Raw genomic sequence first — 19,513 nt, forward strand, 5'->3', positions numbered from 1 at the left:
TAGGAAGATCTTTGAATTCTTAGTAAAGATTCAGAGAAGGGATACTAGGATGACACCTGGTATTGAGGAATAGTCATATAAAGTTGGTCAAGACCTTTAAACTGATTTCTCTCTGTTGAAAAATGAAGGGGTAGAAGATATCTAATTTTGATGTTCATGATTGTTAAAGACACTGACAATGTTTATGCATCATCGTTTTCTCTCATTTAATGGTAAAACTAGGAGACACAAGTGTAAGCTTTAGCAGAATAGAAATCAACCTGTTAAAACAGTTTTATTTTTCTAATAAGGTGGTTGACCTTTGGAATAAGTTGTCTTCAGATGGAGTTTAAGGGAAAGCTTGAAAAATGGGACTGATAAAGGCAGGCTTTTATTGACTTATTTTCACTTGAGAGTATAGTGGGTTGGATGGTCTGGAATGAATAAAAGGACCACTGTTGTCCTTAATTTATAAATACAACTACATATGTATATTGATATATATATAAAACCAATTGACACACTTGAAAAATATATGGTATCAAAATTACTTTCAACAGGAAAACACTTTCAATTAGTTTTATCAGTACAGTGAACACAATTATTTTAGTACTACATACGACTATTAGTACTGCAGTAGTGGTAGCACTAGTATTAAAACACCCACATGATGAAGTTTCACTGTGTCAATAAACAAATCTAACTTTAAACAATAAAACTCTCGTCCAATAAACATATGCAGCGTTTTTTCTAACATTACTTAATGTCAAATGGTGTACAAATTGCTTTAGAGCACCTTCATGCCTGGTGAAGAGAAATACACTTCTGAAAACTTCAACACCAAAACATAGTCCCCATCTTTGTTCACAGGTATTTCATAACCAAATGTTGCATGATGGTATCTTTCTGTCTGATACAGTATTTGGTCCGAACGTGCAACTCTCCCAATGATAAGCTGTTTTCCAAAATCTGAGGCTGTACCAATTTTACCATGAAGTGGATCCCTGCGGTAGTGTACGCCATGCGAATCAATGTGGGCTTCTCCTCCGGCGTTAATAGCATAAATTACATCTCCAACTCCAAAGGCTGCATCACAAAAAACTATGACTGCAATTATTATACTAGTCACCATCAACTGTAAGTATAAGCTTTGAAATATAATCACAAATTTCATCATGAAAGTTTTCTAACAAAAGTAAGTCCAACCTTTTTCCCCTGCAAATTTAATTACAAATATTTCTCGTTTCATAAACTTACACGTTACGGATACAGAAGTATAATACTGCCATCTAACGTGGATAATTTTTCAAATAAATATACAAAATTAACACCATGCATATGAAAAAGTTATTTAAAAACAAATTTAAAGCGTAGCAATTCTACTTTCTTTTTAAATCCGTAAACATATGTATATCACCATTATATGTATATTTATATCTTATCTAGGATTTGATTTCCAAACGTAATAGAAGTCAAGAATACCTGCAATTCTGACGTTTTATCTCGTTTGGCATTCTCATAGATCATCTGGTGAAAATAATTGATCAACCAGTACACTTAGAGATAACGAATTCTTTTTTATTTTAACTTTTCTTACAAGTTTTTGCTCTTTGGAATTTGTATGGCTCATTTACAAATGACGTTCAAACGGAAATACTACACTAACCGTACTACTCTAATGTTAGAGGTGGCCCGGCATGGCCAAGCGCGTTAAGGCGTGCGACTCGTAATCTGAAGGTCGCGGGTTCGCATCCTCGTTGCGCCAAACATGTTCGCCCTTTCAGCCGTGGGGGCGTTATAATGTAACGGTCAATCCCGCTATTCGTTGGTAAACGAGTAGCCCAAGAGTTGGCGGTGGGTGGTGATGACCAGCTGCCTTCCCTCTAGTCTTACACTGCTAAATTAGGGACGGCTAGCACAGATAGCCCTCGAGTAGCTTTGTGTGAAATTCAAAAAAAAAAGTATAAACAATCAATGTTGAATAGAAAAAGTTAATTGTAAAATAAAGAAGCCATGTAACAATATAAGCAATGAATGTTGAAAAGAATAAAGTTACATGTGTATTAAACAAGTCATGTGAGAATTGAATGGTGAATATAAAAAGTTGGTTCTATAATAAAGAAGTTATGTTAAACTACATAAAATGAACGTTAAAGAGAATAAACTTAGTCGTATAAGCCATGTAACAATTAAACAATGAATGATGAATATAAAAAGTTAATTACATAATGAAGAAACCATGTAACAATATAAAAAATGAATATTGAGAAGAATAAACTCACTTGTATAATAAAGAAGCCGTGCACCAATTAAATGATAAATTTTGAAAAAATAAATTTATTCGTATAATAAGGAAGCCATGTAATAATATAAACAACCAATGATGAATAGAAAATAGTTGTAAAGTAAAGAAGTCATGTAAGAATATAAACAATGAATTTTGAAAGGAATAAAGTTAGTTGTGTAATAAAGAAGCCATGTAACAATATATATTCACAAGAATAAAATTACTTTTATACGAAAGAAGCCATGTTCCAATTAAACAATAAAGGATGAACATAAAAAGTTGGTTCTATAATAATCCATGTAACAATATAAAAATCAATGATGAATGGAAAAAGGTATTTTTTTAGAGAAGCCAGGTCACAATATAAGCAATGAATATTGAGAAGAATAAACTTACTTGTATAATAAAGAGGCCATGTATCAATTAAACGATAAATTTTGAAGAGAATAAACTTACTTGTGTAATAAAGAAGCCATGTAAAAAATAAATAATGAAAGGTGAACATAAGGTGGCTTCTTCATTATACGACTAAGTCTATTCTCTTTAATTTTCATTATATATATTATTACGTGGTTTCTTTATTATAGAACCAACTTTTTATATTCACCTTTCATTCTTTAATTCTTACATGGCTTCTTTATTACACAAATAACTTTATTCTTTTCGACATTGATTGTTTATATTGTTACTTGGCTTCTTTATTATATTCTCTTTAAAAATTATCATTTAATTGTTACTTGGCTTCTTTATTATTCAAGGAAGTTTATTCTTCTCAATATTCATTGCTTATATTGTGACCTGGCTTCTTTATTACAGAAACAACTTTTTAAATTCTTCCTTCATTGTTTAATTGGCACATGGCTTCTTTCTCAAACAAGTAACTTTATTCTTCTTTTATAATAGAGAAGCCATGTACAATATAAATAATCAACGTTGAATAGAAAGGGTTATTTGTATAATCAAGAAGACATGTAACCATAGAAACAATAAATATTGAAAAGTTTATTGTACAGAAAAGAACCTATGTAATAATTAAACAATGTACGGCGAATATAAAAAGTTGAAAAGAAAAAAATAGTTGTAAAATAAAGAAGCTATGTAACAACATAAACAATGAATGTTGAATAGAATGATGTTAGTGTTGCAATAAAGACGCCAGGTAACAATGTAAACAATCAATTTTTAAAAGGAATAAAATTAGTTGTATAATAAAGAGGCCATGAACAATATAAACAATGAATGTTGAAGAGAAAGAGTTAGTTGTGTATTAAAGAAGCCATGTAACCCTATAAACAATGAAGTTGAAGATAATATAGTTAGTTGTGTAATAAAGAAGCCAATATAAACAATGTATGTTGTAAAGAATAAATTCTGTTGTATAATAAACAAGCCACGGAAAAATAAAAATATGAAATTTGTGGACAATAATGTTAATTATACAAAAAATAAGCCATGTAACAATGTAAAGTATGAATGTTCAAGGGAAGAAACTTAGTTATTTAATAAGGAGGTAATGTAACAATATAAACAATCAATGTACATTAAAAAAATCAGTTCTATAATAAGGAAGCCATGTAATAATACAAACAATCAATGCTTAATAGGAAAAAGTTAGTTGTAAAATAAAGAAGCCATGTAACAATATAAACAATCAATGTTGAATAGAAAAAGATAGTTTATACTAAAGAAGCTTTGTAAGAATATAAAGAATGAACAGTAAATATAAAGAGTTGGTTCCATAATAAAGAAGCCATGTAATAATATGAACAATGAATATTGAGAAGAATAGTTACTTTAATAAGAAAGAAGCCATGTACCAATTAAACAATGAAGGATGAATATAAAATTTTGATTCTATTATAAACAAGCCATATAAATGGCTTGAATATAATGAACGTTATAGACAATAAACTTATTCGTATAATAAACAAGTCATGTAACACTATAAACAATGAATAATGAAAAGTATAAATTTACTTGTGTAATAAAGAAGTCATGTACCAATTAAATGATAAATCTCGAAGAGTATAAACTTAATCGTATAATAAAGAAGCATGTAACAATACAAACAATCAATGTTGAATAGAAAAAAGTTAGTTGTGAAATAAAGAAGCCAGGTAACAATGTAACCAATGAATTTTGAAGGAAATAAAGTTAGTTGTATAATAAAGAAGCCATGTACAACATAAACAATGAATGTTGAATAAAAATAGTTAGTTGTATAATAAAGAAGCATTGTAACCTTATAAAAATAAATATTGAAAAGTTTCTTGTATACAAAAGAAGCCACGTAACAATATACACAATCAAAGATGAATAAAAAAACGTACTTTTATCATAAAGAAGCCATGCAAAATATAAACAATGAACGTTGTAGAGAATGATGTTAGTGTTGCAATAAAGAAGCCATGTAACCATATAAACAATGAATAATGAAAAGTATAAAGTTACTTGTATAATAAAAAAGCCATGTCACAATATAATTAATGAATGTTGAATAGAAAGGGTTATTTGTATAATGAAGAAGACACGTAACCCTATAAACAATGAATATTGAAAAGTTAATTGTATAAAAAAGAAGCCATGTACCAATTAAATGATAAGTTTTGAAGAGAATAAATTTAATCGTATAATAAAGATGCCATGTAACAATATAAACAATCAATGTTTAATAGAAAAAGGTAGATATAAAATAAAGAAGCCATGTAACAATATAAACCATAAATGTTGTAGAGAATGATGTTAGTGTTGCAATAAAGAAGCCAGGTAACTATGTAAACAATGCATTTTGAAGGGAATAAAGTTAGTTTTATAATAAAGAAGCCATGTAACAATATGAGTAATGAATATTATAAAAATAAAGTTAGTTGTATAATAAAGAAGCCACGTTACGCTATAAGCAATGAATATTGTCAAGAATAAAGTACGTTGTATAAGAAAGAAACCATTTACCAATTAAACAATGAACACTGAAAAGTATAATGTTACTTGTAAAATAAAGAAGCCATGTAACAATTAAACAATGATCAATGAATATCAAAAGTTGGTTGCATAATCAAGAAGCCATGTAACAAAATATATAATGATGTTAGTGTTGCAATAAAGAAGCCAGGTAAGAATGTAAACAATTAATTTTGAAGAGAATAAAGTTAGTTGTATGATAAAGAAGTCATGTAACACTTAAACAATGAACGTTGAAGACATACCTTACACCTGAAATGCATTATAATAAATCAGACCTCGATACCCTCATTGAGCAACTGCCTACCCCATTTTTAATCTTGGGAGATTTCAATGAACATAATCCCCTCTGGGGTGGCTCCCGTATTGATATGAGAGTACGCAATATACTCCTAAACCACAACCTGGTTCTATTCAATACTGGCTCTTACACATATTTTCATGCACCTTCTCAGTCATTTAGAGCTATTGATCTTTCTGTCTGTTCCCCTTCCCTACTCACTCACGCTTCCTGGGAGGTTGACATTAATCCACAAGGTAGTGATCATTTTCTTATCATCTTAAAAGAGATTGGCCTTGATCAGTACCACCCGACACATGTATCTCGGTGGAAGTTGGTCCAGGCCAACTGGCCTTCTTTCACTACTCTCTTGGAACTTGATCCTGCCATCTTATGTAAATCATCCATAGATGATTGTATAGCAGCAGTAACCAACAGTATTATACAAGCTGCTACTCGATGCATCCCTAAAACCTCGACATGTGCTTTACAGCATCTCCGCACTTGGTGGAATTCAGCCTGTTCTGTATCACGGAAAACTCAGAAGCGTATTTGGAATAAATTTTGAAGATACCTTACGCTCTCAAACCCCATTGCATTTCAGCAAGCCCGTGCACACTCTCGGCAAATTAAACATCAAAGCCAGAAGGAATCTTAGATTAAATACACCTCCAGCATTTCTTCAACCACCAACACAAAAGTTATATGGGATAAGATCTAGAGGGTGAGTGGAAGATATATTTCTGCCCCCCTCTCTATCTTAATATTTGATGGCCATGATGTTACAAATGCACAGAGCATTGCCAATACTCTTGGGGACTTCTTCTCTCGTGTATCTAGCTCTTCAAACTTATCCCCTTCCTTTTTAGCCATTAAAACACAGGTGGAGCATCTGCCACTTTCCTTTTCAACTGAACATTCCTATGACTACAATCGCTCTCTTACACAGATGGAACTCAAACTTGTTATTCATTGGTCTGGCAATATATCAGTTGGACCTGATAATATAGATTAAGATGTTACGCCACTTCTCCCAGAACTGTCTTACTATTCTTCAAGCTGTCTTTAATCGGATATGGCAGGAAAACGTCTATCTAGATGCTTGGCGACAAGCTATCATACTCCCTATTCTGAAACCTGGGAAGGATCCAACGATTCCTTTGACTTACCATCCCATTGCTTTGACAAGTTGTCTCAGTAAGATCTTAGAGAGGATAATAAATGCCCGCCTTATTTGGTTTCTTAAATCAAACAACCTCCTCTCACCTACTCAGTGTGGGTTCCAAAGACAACGCTCTACGATAGACCACTTAATTTGCCTTGAAACATCAATCAGAGAAGCCTTTTTAAGGCGACAACATCTTGTTACTGTGTTTTTTTATTTAGAAAAGGCTTACAATACGACATGGAGATATGGGATCTTACGAAACCTTTACTAGTATGGATTGCGTGGAAACTTATCCCTTTTCATCCAGCAATTCTTAATGAAGCGCCGATTCCAAGTCTATGTACGCTCAACACTTTCTCATTTTTTCCCACAGGAACTTGGAGTTCCTCAGGGTTGTATTCTGAGTGTCACACTTTTCATTATAAAGATTAATGCTATCAGTGAACAGCTACCCCTACCGTTGCAAACAGTCTTTTTGTTGATGACTTTTACATCTCATGTCAGTCATCAAACGTGGTTTATTGAACGGCAGCTACAAACTGCAATCAATCAGATACTGAAGTAGACCACAACAAATGGTTTTAAACTTTCACTCTCTAAAACCGTTTGTATACATTTTTGCCGCAAACGGGGAATCCACCCAGATCCAGAATTCCGTTTTGATGATGTTGTACTTCCTGCCGTCCCTGAGGCAAAGTTCCTAGGTCTTATATTTGATTGTAAATTAAATTTTATATCGCACACAACGCGACTTCGTATCAAATGTCTAAAAGCATCAAACACTCTCCGTGTCCTCTCTTCTACTTCTTGAGGAGCAGATTGACACACCATGCTCAAAATTTATCGTGCCCTCGTCCGATGCAAGCTTGACTATGGATCTGTGGTTTATGGTTCTTCCAGAACCTCAGCACTAAAAATGTTGGATCCTGTCCATCACCATGGGTTTCGGCTTTGCATTGGAGCTTTTTGTACTTCTTCTGTGCAAAGTCTGTATGTGGAATTTCATGAACTCCCTATATATATTCGCTGTTTGCAACTGTCTCTAATGTATGCTTCCAAATTTCGATCCTTAACACAGCATCATACCTGGAGTTGTGTTTTCCAACCACACCTTTTAATAACAGAAAATCTGCCATTTTTCCTTTTAGTCTCCGTATCCAGACACAATTAGAAGATTTGGATTTATCCTTGAATAACATTGCAGTTTCTTCAAATCAGCCTATTCTACCATAGCAAATTACTGTCCCAAATTGTAACCTGTCTTCGAGTCATCTGAGGAAAGCAGATACACCCGATTGGAATATCGCTCTTTCTTCGCTGAACTTCTTTCATATGATCCATCCATTCCTATATATACAGATGGTTCCAAATCGGGTGACTCATGGGCTCAGCCATGGTTTGTGACAGTTCGATTGTGGCACACAGACTCCCTCTGCAGTTTCTGTTTTCACTGCCAAATTGTATGTTATCTCTTTTGACCTAAATCATATTGAAATAATGCGATATACAAATTGTATAATATATACGGACTCACTCAGCTGTCTATTGGCCCTGGAATCATTCCACGATAGTCACCACCCTCTTCTCATCAATATCGAAAACAAACTGGCCCATCTTTTTTTCTCATCTGTCTCCGTCAAATCCTTTTAGATACCAGGTCATGTTGGTATTTGTGGGAATGAGCTGGCCGACAGAGCAGCAAAGTCTATCTGTTCTAGATCTATCATCCTAGTAGCCATTCCATACATGGACTATGGTCCAGTTATCAAATCCAGACTGTACATCAGATGGCAAGCAACCTGGACTGAGCAACACAATAACAAGTTTTTTCAAATCAAACCTTCTCTTTGTCTTTGGCCCTCTTGCTTGTGTAAGGATCGAAGAGAGAAGGTTGTTTTGGCAAGGCTACGCATTGGTCACAGTTTTTTAACCAACCACTTCCTTTTATCTGGAACTGCTGCACCAATGTGTTGTCTATGTGGCACTCAGATCACTATGATCCACATTTTATTATCATGCCGTCATTACAACCTAGAACGACGACACCATTTTAAAGATATTTGTAAGGCGAGTTTGCCCTTGACTTTGGCCCATGTTACAGGTGATACTGCCCATCTCACTCATGTTTTTACATTTTTAAGAGCCATTGGTCTTTTACACTTAATTTAAGGTTTTTTTATCGGACTATATAGTGTTTTAGCATAATTTCTTTTACACATTTCAATTTTTATTTTGACTTGAACCCAGGACTGGAAAGGCCAACTTCAGGTGACTGACTGCAAATTCGATCTTGTTGCTTCAGTCTTTTTGGCAAGTCTTAATTTTACACATTTTAGTTATTGTTTTTCTTTTGAACTGTACCCAGGACTGTAAAGGCCAGCTTCAGGTGACTGTCAGCAAGGGTGTACTTATTGCTTCAGTCTTCCTGGCAGTTCCGAATTTTACATATTTTACTTTTTACCTTAATTGCCCTATACCTATAATGTACCACATCTTGTCTGGCACAGATAGCCTTGTGGCTTTGTAACAATAAATACTGAATACCTACCTACCTAAGTACACCTATTATTTGGAAGAACAAATAAACGATCTACAGCTAGCCAGTATAGAAGGGGCCCCAGTTCGGGCACGTGCTAAATGGTTTTAAGAGGGAGAAAGGAGTACACGGTACTTTTTTCTTACAGAAAATAATAGACAGAGTAAAAATACATTCGGAAATTGTATGCTGAAAATAATGTGCCTTGTACAGCTATAACATATATTTTAAACCGTGTATATTCTTATTACCGCAACTTGTATGAATGCAGTGACATTGACAGAGACTTTATGTTTACATTCGTGTCTAAATTAACTAAAAAGTTTTCTCCCGTCGATCGAGAACATTGCGAAGCTCCCATTTCATCGGAAGAAGTATTAAATGCATTGAAAGGAATGAAAAGTGGTAAATCTCCCGGTCTCGATGGCTTCATAAAAGAACTTTTCCAGATTTTTATGGCTCTTATCGTGGACGATTATGCTAAGTTGAACTCGCAAAACCAGCTACTACCAGTTGTGAGAAAAGGGTTAATAGTTTTGCTCCCTAAGGGAGACGACAATACTAGATTACAAAACTGGAAACCAATCACTTTGCTATCTCTGTCGTACAAAATTCTATCCCGTGTTCTGGCCTTGTGCTTCACGTGTTATTGCTAATGTCGTTTCTACAGATCAAACATGCTGTGTTCCTGGTAGAGATATCATTACCACTCCACTGACGTTACGTTCTATAATGGAATATTTGGATTCAGAGGGTGAGGGTGGGATTCTAGTCTCTGTTGATCAAATGCAAGCATTTGATAGAGTTGATCATTCATATATGTTTGCAGTTATTTCTCGAATGGGATTCGGTACCAATTATTGCAATTGGATAAGATTATGTTATACCAACATCACTGGTCTCGTTAAATGTAATGGATATCTGACAAAGGAATTTACTATTTCTAGAGTGATAAGACAGGTAAGCCCTTTACCTGGATTACTGTATGTTCTCTGTGCAGAACCTTTCAGAGAAGCCTTGGTACATAACCCGCAAATTCGAGGTATTTCTCTCAAATAGAATAATATCTGTTCGACTTCCCTGGTATGCATGCATGCTGATGATACTCAGATAACAGAATCTGACGTTGACTCTTTTATTGCCATACAAGAAACGTGTAACGATTATGAACGGGCGTCTGGTAGCAAAGTAAACTGGGAAAAAAGTAAAGGTATGTGGTTGGGCTCATTAGCTGATAACCAGGAATTAAAAAATGGGTAAATTGACTATTGGAAATGGCCCTTTAAAAATTTTAGGTATTCATTTCCATACAAATGCGGGAGAAATGCATGATCTGAACTGGGAAGTATTGTGTCAGAGAATAACGCCCCCCGCTAGTACAGCGGTATGTCTTCGGATTTACAACGCTACAATCAGGGGTTCGATTCCCCTCGGTGGGCTGAGCAGATAGCCCGATGTGGCTTTGCTATAAGAAAACACACGTTTGTCAGAGAATAACATGCATATTGGTTGCTTGCAGATATCAGAGTCTGTCATTGAAAGGCAAAGTTATGGTTGTGAACTCGTTAGCTTCCAGTACTATTTGGTATTATCTGATGGTCTCGCTGATGGAAAACAGGATTTATCTGACAATTAAACATGATATTTTATGGTTTATATGAGATGTTGGAGTATATAAAGTGCGTTATGAAATTTTGGTATCTTCGAAAGACAAAGGTGGTCTCAATTTAACAGACGTCAAGATGAAAAAGGCGGCGTTTAGGTTAAAATGGTTCTTCAGATCAGCAGATTATAATACATTTCCATCTCTGTTTATCCTCTTTGCCCATCTTTTAGGCAAGTATGGTGATTTAAATCTTGGGCTCGGTGTGGTATTGTAACATTTTGCCACGACACATGATGAATGTTCCTACATTTTATTGTGAAGTATTAATGTAAAACGCTCGTTTTGTCGTCGAATCTTCCCAAATAACACAAAAATTGTTTTCCGGTAACCACTGTTTCTCAATGTTTTTGTTCCCACTATGGGATTTAGCACATTCTATAATAAAACTTTTATTAGCAACTAATAATTCACTTAAGGGACTTCACTCACGAATTTGTCCCTCATTGGCTTCCCTTAAAAATTATTATCGAGTTATGTCATGATGTATCTGAAAGTGTGGTACCTGTTCAATTCAGACAGTATTAAAAAAGTTATATGATGCTATTCCAGAAGAATGGAAAGACTTGGTTGAAAGAGAGATTCCCCCAATTACAGGTACGACAAAATTTATTTTTGAGGTGTGTGATTCAGATGGAGAAAATATTATCTACTTAAATGATCTTCCTGTTAAAAAAACTGATTAAGTTAATATACCAGAACTCCATCCCTGCTACTGAAGAAATTATTGCATGGAAAGATATTTTAAGAGATACTAACTGGAAAAAACCATAAATATACTTATCACCCATTTAAAGGCTTTATCTTTGCTGATGTGGATTATTTATTTTATCACAATGCTTTAATGACAAACAATAGACTTGTTCATATGCAAAAACATGATACTGGTTTATGTGCACTTTGTGGTAAAGACACTGAAACAAGAAACATTTATATTGCCTGTGTCCAATGGTTCAACCCTTATGGACGTTAGTTTTTCGAGACTATTTCCTTTATCATTCAAAAATCAGTACCAATGAATCAGAAACGGCAAATTCTTGTACAGGGCTTCCTAGAAGGATTAAGAAACGATGACAGCCTACAGTGTATATATTTGATTACATCAGCTAAATATTGTATTTTGACTGTTAGGAAAATTTGTTTAGCCAAAAATATCCATTTGAATCTGTTGCCATTTTATAAGGGTCAGTTGAGAAAGAAAATAAGTTTTGATTATTCCAAGTGTGTTATTCGTAATGATGTCAATTCTTTTTTCCAATTTTATTCTAAACTTGTTCGTCCTTGTTACATTATTGTGTGTCCTTTGATATGAGCAATAACAGATAGTATTAGGTGCATTTAATTGTATATAACTGTGTATTTGATTTTTGTACTTGTTTTGTATGTAATATGTGATTATGAGGCCTCTTCAAGAGGTTTGTAAATAAAATATAAAAAAATTAGGTTACCTTGCATCTCCAATGACGCATGCGATCTTCAGATGGTGCCATATCTGAGAGCAACCGGTCGAAGTTAATTGAGATTGCATCCACACTTTCATCGTGAGAACTTCCCCTGAGCTAAATAAAATCGTCTGGCGATAGGTAGAATAAAATATTAAAATGATCAATATGCGATAAACGTGTTATTTTAAATATATATTTTCCTTTTTATTTTTTTTGTATAGCGTATTCTGATTCAGTTTTATAGTTTTAGGAAAAAATATTAACATTATAAAATTTCCTCCCAGAGCCCCAGATAATTATGGCGAAGCATAGTTTGAAAAAAAACATGGTTTAGGCAACGATAAGAATGTGTTTATGTGTCACTGCATATTTTGTTGAAATCTTGACAGGTCTATAAAATTTTAAGTTTTTGTTCTTATGTGCAAACTTTCACAATACTTCTATTAAAAACAAGTAGAAATATTGGAAAGGATTTGTGTTTGTGCTCGAAGAGCAGTTCTATCTATACAACGAGCATTTCGAAAATACTGTATGAACTCTTGGTGTCAAGAGCTCGTTGATTCCATGAGAAGTGGAAAGCAACTTTCTCGACGCCTCACTAAAAGATCGAGCCAGTTATTGTTCACCAGCTACAACTAAACAGAGCCAAGTTTTGGTTATAACCCATCTCCAGCACTGAACGATAATTCAGAAGCATGTGAAAAGACTAAACAATCCATTACGAAAGATATCGTGAAGGATTCCCCAATATGGAAGAAAAGAAACGCTCTCGTAGTTGTTGAACTGATGACACCCGGTGAACAGATACATGATAAACGTTTGAGTAACATCTCAGAAAACAATGAGGACAACCTTTATTAAACAGTTCATTGTGTGTATTCAGATGGTTAAACTGAAAATTAATTAATACAGCTTCTAAACATTACATTTTTTTCAGGTCTGTTCCATTATCACTTACAGAGGGCAGTTAATCGAGAAGATAATTTTGAAACAATTTTAAAGAAAATAGCAGAATTGTTTCAATATAGTTCTCATGCTTTCAACTGCAGTATCTTGTTACTGCCCTTTCCAATTAATGAAAATTTAATGAACGTAAATCAGAATATTTTTGTACTTTTCTTTAGCTGTCTCCAACTACTGAAAAAGTGTGTCACTTGTAATATGTTTTGTTGTTCCTAACTGTACCTTAACTAATAAAGTAATGTCCAGTTTTTCTACAGACTCAGGTATCAGACTTTCAGAAAAACTCTAATACAGAGAAGTAGAAGCTGGGATTTCTTACCTGATCCAAATCAATTTATTAGAATCAACAGCCAAGACTGTAGCCCAGTTCTTGATCTCAAGGAAAAGACTCAGTAAACATAACACGTGGGAGTATTTGGGAAACCTACAAAATAATTTCACTCAGCTGTGTTAGAGTAAGTAAAGTTCTAATCATATGTATACAGGGGCGTAGATCCTGGGGATATGGGGGTATACATCTCCCCTTCATTTTAGGTGGGGGTATGATGCATACAATTATCCCCCCTACAGTTTGGTCTGATGAATTGTTTTCTTGCATCACAGGCCTACAAATTGTGTTTGTTCTTGTGATTCTCGTGTTCTTACCAATCGAATTACATAATTAGGCCTAGATGTAGGCTTTTTCAGTAGCCGAAATGTACATCTTTAATATAGGCGTGTTTCTAAGCTTTTTTTGTAAGTATCAGTCAGTAGGCCTAAGTATACATGCAAGGCTTGCAAGCACAATCACAGAATCTACCTACGTCTTGTACGTAGTGTAAGATTAAGTAAAATTTTCATCACAACAGAGCATGAAATTCGAAAATATTACTCTCAAGCGTAAACTCCTTTGATCTAGATCTGGCAGGCCATTTGTAGCTCGTAGGTGCATCAATCTTATGTGTATATTGTGCGGTTTTCCGACGCCATTTGTTCTTATGCATGTCTAATCGGTTTTATTGTCGAACGTCTTACTCTCCTTAGCTGCCGAATTCGCTGAACATAATGTACGTTTAGTGTACGGTTAACGACAGGTTCGGGCCGCTGAGATCCAGACGCGCTCTACATCACCTCCTCCGCTCCCTTTAGTCTGAACCTCGATTTTAGAACAGGGCTCATTGGACCTGTGTTTGTGGCCCATGAAATTTCAGATTATCACCGCCCTCTAATATAGTGCTAGTGCTTTATGGTAAAAGAACAATATATTCTCTTATCATAGTAAAAATATTGTATTTTCTTGTATAATTAGAACACAAAAAGAGCGATTTAAACGACCTGAAGCCTCCACTCGAATTGTATTGCTAGTTTTTGTTTAGGTGATTTTATTTACTAGAAGTGCTTATAGACATTATATCAAAACGTGTTTGCCTTTTGATGAGCTTTAACAAGAATATAATATATTTGTGATTGTTTAAGTATTTTTTTGAGAAACTTGGAATTACTTGTGTTGTACCTATCACACATTATTGTCCCAGCGATGCCCATGCAGTCAGTCGGCTCGGTAGTCACTGTGAGGTTCGCGCGTTCGACTTAAATACGTTGTACTGTTCAGTCCCACTTCCATTTTGTTCTATCTTCGTTCGTTATACATGTACGTTAGAGTTTTTCAATAAAGACTGTATTTCAGCCTGTTGAGTCATCTGGGAAACAGATTCCAATTATGACAAGCAATCGTCTGAAACTTTCCGATATTAGACAGTTCTATAAGCCAGTTACAAGTACTACAAGTGACAATGCACATGCAGATAATCTAACAACCTCAAGCAAAGGAATAGAAATTTGTCATACAGAGGAAATACCATGTTCATCAGAGGACGAGTCTGAAAATGCTTGTGCAACTATTGTACATCATGAACCACCAGATAGTTGTGAAACAAGTTTGTGCAGTAATGAAAAGTCTGACACTCCATAGATACAGTGTGAAAAGCCACATCATCCAGACGCACAACTAATACCACGATGGAAGGCAAAATCTCCAAATATCAACTTCCAGGGCAAGTGGTTTGATGAGTTCCCATGACTGCACTTCGACAATCAGACTCAAAAAGTCATATGCTTTCATTGTGCCAAGGCAGAAAATAGAGGCCTTTTTACAGGGAAATTAGAGAGGCCAGTGGAGTATACCTTCATATCCACTGGTTTATGCAACTGGAAAATGGCAAAATAGAAATTCAACGAACACCAATCCTCCTCTCAGCACAGATTCTTTATATCTCCAGAAGGTTCACTTGATGTAACTCCAGTGACTGTCCAGCTACATGATGGAAAAAAGAAGCAGCAGGAGAATACAAAAGAAGTCTAGCCAAAATATTCAGAAATTTACGTTTCTTACTGCATTAAGGTTTAGTATTATGTGGACATACTGATACGGAGGGGAACTTCTTGCAGTTAATGAAGCTCCTGGAAGAGAAAGATCCTGAGCTGAAAGCCTACTTGTCAAAGAAAACCACATTCATATCACCCCAGGCTCACAATGAAATAATGGAGATGTTCAGCCATCAAATACTGAGGAACATAGCACACAAAGTGCAGCAAAGTAAAACCTTTGCATTAATGGTTGATGGCAATCAAGATGTTATAGGTGCCGAACAGGAAGCAATATGTGTCCGATACCTAGATGAGAACCTTGACGTCCATGAAAGATTTCTTGGTTTGCACAGTGTTTCCAATATAACTGGTAAAACAATATCCCCGACTATACTTGATGTACTTACTAGATTCAATTTACCACTGTCAGGATTAAGAGCACAAACTTATGATGGAGCTGCTAACATGAGTGGTGCGTACAGTGGATGCCAGGCAAAAATAAAAGAGAAGCAACCATCAGCTTTGTTTTTTCACTACGGAGCACACAAGACTAATTTAATAATGCAACATGCAGTTGAAGCTTGTGAATGTGTTAGAGATTCTATCTAGTGGGTACATGAACTTGGTGTCTTGCTTCAGAGGTCAGGCATATACAAGACAATCTTTGAAAATATTGTATCGTCAGACAGCCACAATGGTCCAGTTAAATACATCTGCCCACTGTGTCCAACACGCTGGTTGTGCCACCTATCTGCAGTTACATGTGCTAATGATCACTACAGTGACATTATTGATTCTTTGTCTGACAAGCAAATGAAAAATCAGATGTAGCAGTGAAAGCACGAGATCTGCTGGACAGATTTGACAAAGGAAAGACAGTTTTAGGATTGTTGATGACTCAGCATCCATTAGCTGCATTAGAGGAACTAAACTGTGCATTCCAAGCAAAATCAGTGACAGTATCTGGCATGATTGCAGTATCTGCAATGACAGTTGAACAATTGCAGGTATTGCAAACAGAGGAAAAGTACAAAATATTTGATGAAGTTGAGAAAAAGGTAACTTCCCTAGATCTGGTGTCTATTGAACTACCACACATTCGCAGACCCCCCCCCCAGAAGAATCACAGGTGATGGCTCAGTACACCATTCTGCAAGAGCTGGAGATTACTACAAAAGCCAATATTTTGAATTTGTGGACACAGTCATAGAACATCTGACCACTAGATTCAATGCAGACAACAATGACTTGAGGCAATATCTGGCACTTGAGATTATGATCACATCTGGCAAGATTGACAACTCGGTTATAAACTTCTATCCAGAAATCTCTGCACAACAGCTCGAGTTTCAGTTGCCCATGTTCAAAGGAACAACAAAAGCAGTATCTCTGAAAAGTGCAAAGGATGCCAAGCCAGCAGATGTTTAGTGAAGTGTTTCTTCTGATGAAAATTTTGCTTGTATGTCCAGTATCCAGTTGCAAATGTGAACGCAGCTTTTCTGCATTAAGATGGTTGAAGACGTTGTGAAGGTCAACTATGTCTCAGTGCTGCCTCAACCATGTGGCAGTTTGTCACACTTACAGAGATGAGGTCGACAAGATAAATATAGAAGAGCTTATGAAAGAATTCATAAACAGATCATCACAAAGGAGGTCTACATTTGGGAACATGTAGACTAGAGGACTAAATGAATCTTACTTTAATGAAAAGTATGAATAATTATGTGTAATTTTCAAGAGTTCGCAAAGATATTTTAATTATCTTTATCAAACAACATGAAGAGTTTTTCAATAGATATAAACTTATCAAGAGTAATTACTAATTTTATTAATATTTGAAAACGTAATTTATGCGATGAAAGTTATTAGTAACCTTGTCAAGTATAATGGCCATCTTTTATACTGTGCAGTGTGCAGGAATAAATTCATGTGACAGTTAATTTGTGACACATTTGTCTTTATTCTATTAACATTTTGAAAACTTCACAACACCTCACTAATACAAACCTACATGGAAACCTCGAAGTATCGTGGCAACAAGATTACTCTGTGACTGCATGTTTACAGCTTTCAGGTTCACATAATCAGAGATTATCAATTTGTAAATTGAACAGTCCACATAAGTGGTTGCAAAAATCATCCCCCCCCCATTGGGTGTAAAAAATCTACACCCCTGTATGTATAACAATGTAAACTGTTCTGAAAAAGCAGGTATCAGCAGTTGTAGGAATCAGTATTTACCAATACTTCACATAACATTAGCAACTAGCTGGGCATTGTAGTATTAAACAATACACAAAACAGATATTAGCAACTGGGGGAGTCAGTACATACAAATACTTCACATAACACTACCCACTAGCTGGACACTGTAGTATTAAACGATACGCAACACAGATATCAGCATCTGTAGGAATCAGTATTTACTAATATCATAATATAACACTTTATACTTTTCACTTTCTAAACTAAAGTATTAGTTTTAAAATTAAAGAGTTTATCAAACATTTTTTGTTTTTCAGTATTTTTGCTAGCTTTTGATTCTTACCTAGGCCTTTATCAGGTTGTAAACCACTTTTTTTAGAAACAGCACAAAGAAGAGTCTAAAAATCTTTGTCATATTTATACTAACTGTACACAACGGCCCAAAAATTATATTTAAAGTATCAAGCTGTTATATTTTTAAGTGTAAGTCGCATACTCTGTGTCATCATCAAAATTTAAATACCTGCTCACCTCTGTGTTAAATGATCTGGTGATAAACTTGAAATAGGTCACTTATTAATTTACATGTTTGTTTATAATTCATTCAGTAAAAAGTGTCATTAATAAGAGAAAATAATTTTGAATATTCTACATTTATTGAAGTTTTGTAAAGAACTTGATCTGGCTGGGTTGTAAGTTAATGAGGCTCTCTGGAAGTTCCAAACTTATTTTAGGATGCCAGTAAGTTTAGTATTCATAACAGATAGTTGTGTAGAGGTTTTGTAAACTGGTATCTAAATTTATAATTTAACTACTAGACTAAATGGTATTTTTTTCAACTGAACAAAAACAACAACTTCTGTGTTTTAAAGTAGATAATTAGTGTTACATTTAACGATTATAATCAGGTATAAGTTTACTGAATATAAGTTACTTTTTTTTTATATAGAAAAACAGACATTTATGTGAACTCCATAACTGCAACATTTCACTTCTCTTTCAAAATTTTGAACTTAAGTAAGAAAGCACATTTTATAATATAATTTGGCAAATAAAGATTTATCATAGTAAAATAATTACTTTTGGTGAAGTCATACTAACTGTGTAATATCTGAAGAAGACAGATCAATGTTGTATCATAATGTTGTTATTCCCAAACTAAATTGCTTTATTATATTTATAAATGATTGTTTGCTAATGTTTTATCAAATCCATTTAATTCCACTTTTTTAAAAATTATAATATGAAAGTAATGAGTTGAATAATTGTATATTTTCTTGTTAAAGCATCAAAATCCTATTACAGCCTTGGGGTGGGGTGGAGAAAGAATCAAAATATTGGGGCAGTTGTTTCTGACCTTTCTTAAATATTGTCAACTACATAATCTACTGATCAAATAGAAAACTCTTGAGTGATTTATATACCAACTTTCTCTGTCTGAAATTTAAATAAATAAAACATCTATCTGATCAAGGAGGTATTTCATAAACCAGCTTTTTAAGCCTTCACTCTTGTAAACTGACTAAACGAAATCCTAGAGTTTATAAAGTGGCTGTATGATATATGAAGATTTAGACAATTAGTTCATTAAAAATACATAAAAGTCTAGATAATATTTGAAGACTGTTTGAAATTGAAAAGAAACAAACTGTCTTACATTTAAAATATCATACACTGATA

At 34.4% G+C, this 19,513-nt stretch overlaps 1 protein-coding gene across 2 annotated transcripts in view; it reads right to left on the reverse strand.

Annotated features, from left to right (window-relative positions):
- Nucleotides 1-1,261, reverse strand: part of LOC143226082 (malectin) — a 54,996-nt gene extending 53,735 nt beyond the window's left edge. For both annotated transcript variants that reach the window (XM_076456568.1, XM_076456558.1), the window contains exon 1: nucleotides 776-1,261. In XM_076456568.1, the coding sequence (XP_076312683.1) occupies nucleotides 776-1,156 (381 nt within the window). In that variant the 5' untranslated portion in view covers nucleotides 1,157-1,261. The remainder of the gene's footprint in view (nucleotides 1-775) is intronic.
- Between the last annotated feature and the right edge of the window lie 18,252 nt (nucleotides 1,262-19,513).

The sequence above is a fragment of the Tachypleus tridentatus genome, chromosome 1, assembly GCF_004210375.1.
Source record: "Tachypleus tridentatus isolate NWPU-2018 chromosome 1, ASM421037v1, whole genome shotgun sequence".
NCBI lineage: Eukaryota > Metazoa > Arthropoda > Merostomata > Xiphosura > Limulidae > Tachypleus > Tachypleus tridentatus.